Source organism: Otolemur garnettii, unplaced genomic scaffold (assembly GCF_000181295.1).
Source record: "Otolemur garnettii isolate 467f Iridium unplaced genomic scaffold, OtoGar3 scaffold00151, whole genome shotgun sequence".
Lineage (NCBI taxonomy): Eukaryota > Metazoa > Chordata > Mammalia > Primates > Galagidae > Otolemur > Otolemur garnettii.
Genome location: NW_003852546.1, coordinates 1647985 through 1656388, shown reverse-complemented (window position 1 = coordinate 1656388; position 8404 = coordinate 1647985). Strand labels below are relative to the sequence as shown.

The following is an 8404-nucleotide window of genomic DNA, read 5'->3' as shown; positions in this document are numbered from 1 at the left end:
GGTTGCAGCCGTCATTGTTGTTTTGGCGGGTCCGGGCTGGGGATTTGAATCCGCCACCTTAGGTGTACGTGGCTGGCGCCTTAGCCGGTTGAGCTATAGGCGCCGAGCCGAGCCTAATGTTTCTAATTTCTTTAGCAGGCTGGTCTTCAGTTACTGACCTCAAGCAATCCTCCCACCACAGCCTCCCAGAGTGCTAGGATTACAGATGTGAACCACTGTACAGGGCTAGAAGCTTTATAATTTTATGTTTTACATTTAGGTCGATGATCTGTTTTGAGTTATTTTTTGTGAAAGCTTTAACATCTATGTTTAAGTCCATGGTTTTGTTTTGTTTTGTTTTGGCATATGGCTGTACTGATTTTCTTTTTTTTTTTTTTGTCCTGATTTTCTTGCACTATTTGTTTAAAGATTTATTTTTCCCTCCATTGAATTACTTTTGTTCCTTTGACTATGTTTATATGGATCTATTTCTGGGCTCTCTATTCTGTTCCATTCATCTTTTTGTCTTTTTTACTCTCAACACACTGTCTTGATGAATATAGTTTTGTGGTATAATTTGAAGTCAGGTAGTATCAGCTCTCTGACTTTGCTTTTTTCCAATGTTGTGTTGGCTACTATGGGTCTTTTGCCTTTCTGTATACTGTATGCTTTAGAATCAGTTTGTTGATATCTATGAGATAATTTATGGGGACATTATCATTTCTTTTTATGCTGAGTAATATTCTATTTTGTGGACATACCACATTTTCAAAATAAATTCATCTCTTGATGGACATTTGGATTGTTTCCATCTATGGAATATTGTGACTAATGCTGCTATGAACAATTGTGTATGAATTTTTTTTTAAACACTTGTTTTTAGTTTCTTTTGGCTACATACCTAGTAATAGATTACTGCGTCATGGGGTAATTCTATATTTTATTGAGGAACTGCCAAACTCTTTTCCATAGTGGCTATACCAATTTACATCCCCTCTAGTGACATATGAGCATGCTGATTTCTCTACATCTTCACCAATGCTAACAATTTTCCATCGTTCTAAAATTATTATTATTTTTCTTTTTTGAGACGGATTATCAAGCTGTCACCCTGGGTAGAGTGCTGTGACATCATAGCTCACAGCAACCTCCAATGCAGGCTCAAGAGATCCTCTTGCCTCAGGTTTTCTATTTTTAGTAGAGATGGAGTCTCACTTTTTTGCTCAGGCTGGTCTCGAACTCGTGAGCTCAAGCAATCCACCGCCTAAATTATTATAAGTATCCTAGTGAGTGTGAAGTGGCTTGCCATTTGCATATCTGTAACAACTAATACTGTTAAACATATTTTCCTAAGTTGTTTTGTCATTTGTATATCTTCTTTGGGAAAATATTCAAATCCTTTGTGTATTTTTTTTCAGTTAGGTTTTTTTTGTTATCGTTGGATTATAGAAGTTCTGTATATATTTTGGATATTAATTTCTTACCAGATATATATATGATTTTCATTTCAACAAATACATTTACCCGTGTAACCAGCCCTCTTGTAAGGTAGAGAACATTTTCATCATCCTGGGATGTACTCTCCTATTTTTTCTAATCAATTCCCCATCTCTAGATTCAACTATTGTTCCAATTTCTACCTCTATAGATTCATTTTGCCTGTTCTTGAATTTTATATAACTAGAATCATACAATATACACTATTCTCTGTCTGGCTTCTTTTTCTCAACATAACGTTTGGGGTGTTCTGTTGTATCAGTTCTTTATTCTCTCATATTACTAAGGAATATTCCATTGTATGACTTTATTCCGTTTAATTTCCTTTTATTCCAGAAAAGTCTTCCTTTTTTTAGCCAGTCGAATTTAGCAGTAGGGGGTTGAACATCAACTTTGGTGACACTAATCTTAATAAGCTTTGATAACCCACTACCACCAGACCAGCCAATCGTATTCCTTTTTTAAGGAAGGCATTCTCTATGATTTAAAAAAATTAAGGGCCAGGCACAGTGGCTCACGCCTATAATCCCACCATTCTGGGAGGCCAAGGTGGGTGGATCGCCTGAGCTCACAGGTTGGAGATCAGCTTGAGCCAGAGTGAGACCCTGTGGGTGTTGTGGTAGGCGCCTGTAGGCTCAGCAAGTTGGGAGGCTGAGGCAAGAGAATCACTTGAGCTCAAGAGTCTGAGGTTGTTGTGAGCTATGACACCATGGCACTCTACCAAGGGCGACAAAATGAAACTCAGTCTCAAAATAAAAAAAAATATGGTAAGGTATATATAACATAAAATTTACCATTTTAACTTTTTTTTTTTTTTTTGAGAAAGGGTCTTGTTCTGTCAGCTGGGCTAGAGGACAGTGGTGTCATCATAGATCATTACACAACCTCCAACTCCTGAGCTCAAGGGATCCTCTTCCCTCAGATTCCAGAATAGCTGGGACAATAAGCACCTGCCACAATGCCCAGATAATTTTTCTGTTTTTAGTAGAGACAGGATCTTGCTCTTGCTCAGGCTGGTCTGAAACTCCTGAGCTCAAGTGATCCTACCGCCTGGGCTCCCAGAGTGCTAGGATTAGAAGCATGAGCTACCATCCCTGACCTGTCTTTTCTATTTTCAAAGCTTTTTTTTTTCTTTCCAATCATTTTTTTTTGATTTTTTCTAATTCAAATTTATATTTTTAAGCAATTCTCAAATTTCTTGGTGACAAAATCTCTTTACACTTTTAAAAATTGTTGAGGGCCTCAAAGAGCTTTTGTTAATGTGGACAATAATACTAATATTTACCATATAGAAATTCAAACTAAGAAAAATTTTAAATCTTTATTAATATATTTATAGATTATTGTGATTATATGTTAACATAAAAAGTATTTTATGAAAAATCACTATATTTCCAAAAAAATAAATATCATTTATTTATATTCCTGCCAGTCTCTTTAATGTCTGGTTTGAAAGAAGACATCTGAATTTTCATATCTGCTTCTTTATTAAATCTGTTATGATATGTTGTTTTACTTGAAATATATAAATAACATCTGGTCTCATGCAGATATGTAGCTGAAAAAGGGAGGAATATTTGAATAGCCTTTCAGAGAATTGTGGATACTCTCCTTTGATAAGACATAAAATCTGGGCAAGTAGTAGTTTCTTAAAATTCAGTTGTATGTGGACTCTGAAATCACATCAATGAGCTTTTTGTACTCTGTTACAATGAAATTCATTGATATATCTTGCATTTGACTGGACCTTTTACCAATGCACGATTTTGTAACATCATACATCAGTCATTTGGAAAATATTGACTCATTAAGTTATGTATATCTTCCAAACATCGACAAAACTCTTTATATAATGTTTAACAAAAAAAATTTTTTTTTGAGACAGAGCCTCAAGCTGTCCCACTGGGTAGAGTGCTGTGGCATCACACTCACAGCAACCTCCAACTCCTGGGCTCAAGCGAGTCTCCTGCCTCAGCCTCCCAAGTAGCTGGGACCACATTCGCCCGCCACAATGCCCAGCTATCTTTTTGGTTGCAGCTGTCATTGTTGTTTGGCGGGCCCAGGATGGATTTGAACCCGCCACCTTAGGTGTATGTGGCTGGCGCCTTAGCCACTTGAGCCACAGGCACCGAGCCCAAAATCATGTTTTTTAATATCACTACCAATGTCTTTTGAAAAATGTATAAGTGTTAGGAACTTGTCAAGTTTTTGTAGGCAAATAGAAGTTTTTCAAAATTCTAATTTCTGTTTGGAAGCCAAAATGTTGTAATTGATAACATCTCAATTTATGAGTTGTTTTTCTGCAGTAACAGGCTCACTTATTTTCAAGAAAATGTCTGTCAAATATTTGAGTCTAAATAACCTTGATTGGTCAGGGCTTTGTTTCCCTCCATGTAAAAATGGTGTATTCCATGAAAAAGTGGCTAGTACAGCTGGAAACTCAATCACAAGTGTTTTCCCACAAGGCATCCACTATGCCTCAGTATGCAGCAGAAGTACTTTCTGCATATTTTCCATTTAGTCGCACAATCTTAAAAAGACATGTAGTCAAAGGTGAAAATTTGATAAAAGCGAATCATTGTTACTGCTTTATCAAGGGCGCGTTTAAGTAAAACTGGCTTAAAAAAACTCTGTTGGGCGGCACCTGTAGCTTAGTGAGTAGGATGCCGGCCCGATATACCGAGGGTGGCAGGTTAAAACCTGGCCTTGGCCAAACTGCAACAACAACAAAAAAAGAAAATTAAAAAAAAAAAAAAAACTCTGCAAATGTATAGTGGTGAAGAATGCAATGATTACCAGTGAAATTTGATGCCATTGCCAGATTTATCCTTAAGGCACCAGGAGTTTTTGCTTTTGCACAGTAAGAGTAAATGTCAACACATTAAAAAAGGTCATTAATGTCTCTACCGACGGTGACAAAATGAGACTTTGTCTCTAAAAAAAAAAACAAACCAGTTTTAACTTTGTGGACCTGGTATGTGTCTCAGGGATGTCCAGGGGTCTAGGGATCACACTTTGAGAACTGCTACATTGCTATCTCTTTTAGCTTGTTTTGAAATACTAAGTTACAGTTTTCATTTGTTTTGTGGAAGTATATTTCTGGAGTGCTTTCACTTTTAGGAGTATTATTCTCCCTTTTCTTATTTTCTTATAATAACCTCGATGTATGTTTTGACTGTAATCCTTTTTTGTGGCTTTTAAAGTACAGTGAGTTTTCCTATACTCTTAGGTAGAAAGGTGGGCCAGAATAGCTTTTCTAGTCTCAAGATTTTGGAGCTCCTTCTTCTGTTGTGTTCACAAAACACTGTAAAGCATGACATGCTTCCTGAGACCGGCCATCTGTTTCCCTCCCCAACCTGCATCTGGACCTTCTTTTTCCCTTGGTGCTATTATCCCTGCTCCGTTCACTGTAGATTCTATTCCCCCTAGTTTATCCCTGGTGTGGGTCTTGTCCTGAAATGGATCTTTAGTTTATGACTTTTTAGCATTGATGAGGCCCAGATTGCCCTAATACCTTAAGACTTTATTTTATTGCAGTCCTCTGGTGCTCCTTTGCAAGTTGGATCCTTAAGGCCCTCCAGTGGGTTCCTCTGGCAATTTTGAGATCCTCCTCTTTTTAGTGCTATTAGAAGTTTAGATGACTTTCCTCTACTTCTCCCCTTATAGGCAGAGAAACACAACATTCTTCAAAATGTAGTTACACATACCAAAAAAATCATATTTTTCCCTGATTGTCTCAGACTTCTTTCCATAGGTACCTCTACAAGTCTACTTTATTTTTTTAATGACTCCATAACAGTAAATAACACTTAACATGGCATTCACCTTGTGCCAGGCACTGTTCTCAGTTTTGTATATATGTTAATTCCTTCCTTACATTGTCTCATGAGCTAAGTACTGTTATTATCTGCATTTTACAGACGAGGAATCTAATGTACAGAGAATAAGTGACTTGTACAAGATTGCATATCTAGTAAATTGTTCCTTGTATCAATGTACATTTATTTAGGCTGTCTAGTTCTAACTTTCTTCTGATGAACCTCTAATAGTTTTATTTTTTTTCTTTATTTAAAAAATTATTTTGTATTTTTACCTTGCAGTTTCAGCTCAAAAGGTAATTTTTTAAAAATATCTTAAAGCCTTTTTTTTTTTTTGAGACAGAGCCTCAAGCTGTCCCCCTGGGTAGAGTGCCATGGCCTCACAGCTCACAGCAACCTCCAACTCCTGGGCTCAAGCGAGTTTCTTGCCTCCACCTCCCAAGTAGCTGGGACCTCAGGCGCCCGCCACAACGCCCAGCTATTTTTTTGGTTGCAGCCATTATTGTTGTTTGGTGGCCCAGGCTGGATTCGAACCCACCACCTTAGGTGTATGTGGCTGGCACCTTAGCCACTTGAGCTACAGGCGCCGAGCCTTAAAGCCTTTTTGAAACTGACATCCTTGTGCTATATATTATATATCCTGGAAAAAATTGGTGAATATTATCTATGGGGCTAAATCTCTTTACTTTTCTTTTTTGCTTAAGATTGGGTCTTGCTCTGCTACCCAGGCTGGAATGTAGTGGTGTGATCATAGCTCACAGCAACCTTGAATTTCTACCTCAGCCTGAGAGAGAGAGAGAGAGAGAGAGAGAAAAGAAAGAGAAAATATTTTTTTTGTAGAGACAAGGTTTTGCTATGCTGCCCAGGTTGATCTTGCACTCCTGACTTCACGTGATCCTTCTTTTTTTTTTTTTTTTTTTTTGAGACAGGGTCTCTCTTTGTCACCCTCGGTAGAGTGCTATGTTGTCATAGCTTGCAGCAACTTCAAACTCTTAGGCTCAAGTGATTCTCTTGCCTCAGCCTCCTTAGTAGCTAGGACTACAGGAGCCCACCACAATTCCCAGCTGTTTTTAGAGATGAAGTCTTGCTCTGGCTCAGGCTGGTCTTGAACCTGTGAGCTCAGGCAATCCACCTGCCTCGGCCTCCCAAGGGCTAGGATTATAGGCGTGACCCACCGCACCAGGCCCTGAACCTCCCTTCCCTTCTTAGCCTCCCAAAGTTCTGAGAATACAGGTCCAAACCCCCATACCAAGCCTAAATTTCTTTTTAAATTTTGTTTTGAGACCTTTTGGAGACTTTTACTACATTCTTCAGGGTAATTAGAAAAACCCAAGAGCTCTGTAAAAGTAAGGTTTGGTGTCACTGTCTTAGAACATGATGCTGCTTTTAGAAAGAATCTCATGAGTCTTGCATGTAGACCTTTCACAGTTGGGATATGGGAGGAAGGAAGGCCTACTTTCACTCACTATGCTGTTTTTCCCAGCAGAGATCATAATATAACTACTGATGATCTCTTTACAGAACTGGTGGAGTCTCTTTCATTGCAGGGATCTTATGCTGGAAAAATCCATTCCATTGGTGATGCCTTCAAAAATTTTAAAAATCTCCGATCCTTAGATTTATCAAGGAATTTGATCACTAGCCTAAAGGTAAGTTCTATATTCTGTGACCAGCCGGGTCCGCCAAATTTATTTTGGGGGAAAGAAATAAGAGTAGATAATGTTAGCCTAGGGCAGCAGTTCTCAACCTGTGGGTCGCGACCCCTTTGTAACAATGAAAATACATTGAGGCATTAGGAAGGTTGACAACCACTGGTCTAGGGAATATAGGGTTTTCCTTTAAAATGCTTCCCAACTAAATTGCATTATTCACTATAAAATTCTTTCAACTCTGCACTATGTTTAAAATTATTTATTACAATATATGAAGGAAAATTCCTTTTATAATCAGGGAAAACCATATTAAGTTATCACTGTACACAACAATAGCATACATTTCATATGCATAAAATAGTATGAGGAACACTTGTAAGAGTACAGATTCTTAGTCCCTATTCTCAGAGCAGATCCAAATTGAGTAGGTTCAAGGTGAGTTCATGATATACTCGGGGAGTTCTGATGATGGTGGTACTTGGAGCACACGTGGAGAAACATTAGCCTGTGTTGTTATGATGAGTTTACTCCCAGGAGGAGGAGGAAAGGGTGGTGTTGGTAAAAAAGAATAATTTTCAGGTCAGGGAATGGCAAAGCAGAGGGCAGAACAGGAAAGCAGGAGGGAGCAGACGTGAACTGAGTGCATGTGACTTAGCAAACACATACAAAGGGCTCTGCAAACCTAAATGGGCACAACCAAAGGGAGTTTTGTTTTCTTTGTGGTAGACCCCCAAATGGTGCTTCTTCCACACGTTCCCATTTTGCCCTACCTATATACCTATCTAGGCAAGACTGAAGGTGCCAAAGACTTAACAGGTGGTATTCAGGATTAGTTAACAATCTCCCAGATTATTGGCGCCCTACCCTTTTGAGCCACAGGCACCGCCCTAGTTTTGCACTTCTTAAGAGATACTTGTCCAACAACGCCATCCTGACCCAATTTCTAGGGTTAGCTAAGAGCCCTAAAAGAGGAAGCCTAAGCAAGATCAAATTTCCAACTAGGACTCTAAAACCAGCAACTCCAGGTCAGCACAGTGGCTCACGCCTATGATTTCAGCACTCTGGGAGGCCCAGGTGTGCAGATTGCTTGAGCTCAGGACTTTAAAACCAGCCTGACCAAGAGTGAGATCCTATCTCTCTAAAAATAGAAAAACTACTTGGTGGCTCACACCTGTAATCCTAGCACTCTGGGAGGCCAGGGCAGATTGATTGCTTAAGCTCAGGAGTTTAAGACCAGCTTGAGCAAGAGGGAGACCCCATCTCTAAAAATAGCTGGGGTGGCTCGGCACCTGTGGCTCAAGTGGCTAAGGCACCAGCCACGTACACCTAAGGTGGTGGGGTTCAAATCCAGCCCGGGCCCACCAAACAACAAAGATGGCTGCAACCAAAAAATAGCCAGGCGTTTTGGCGGGTGCCTGTGGTCCCAGCTACTTGGGAGGCTGAGGCAGGAGACTCACT

At 39.3% G+C, this 8404-nt stretch overlaps 1 protein-coding gene across 1 annotated transcript in view; it reads left to right on the top strand.

Moving 5' to 3' along the window:
* LRRC36 (leucine rich repeat containing 36) overlaps positions 1-8404 on the top strand; it is a 50968-nt gene that overhangs the window by 4191 nt on the left and 38373 nt on the right. Inside the window, exon 2 of the mRNA XM_003799393.1 lies at positions 6816-6943. Coding sequence (XP_003799441.1) covers positions 6816-6943 — 128 coding nt within the window. The remainder of the gene's footprint in view (positions 1-6815; positions 6944-8404) is intronic.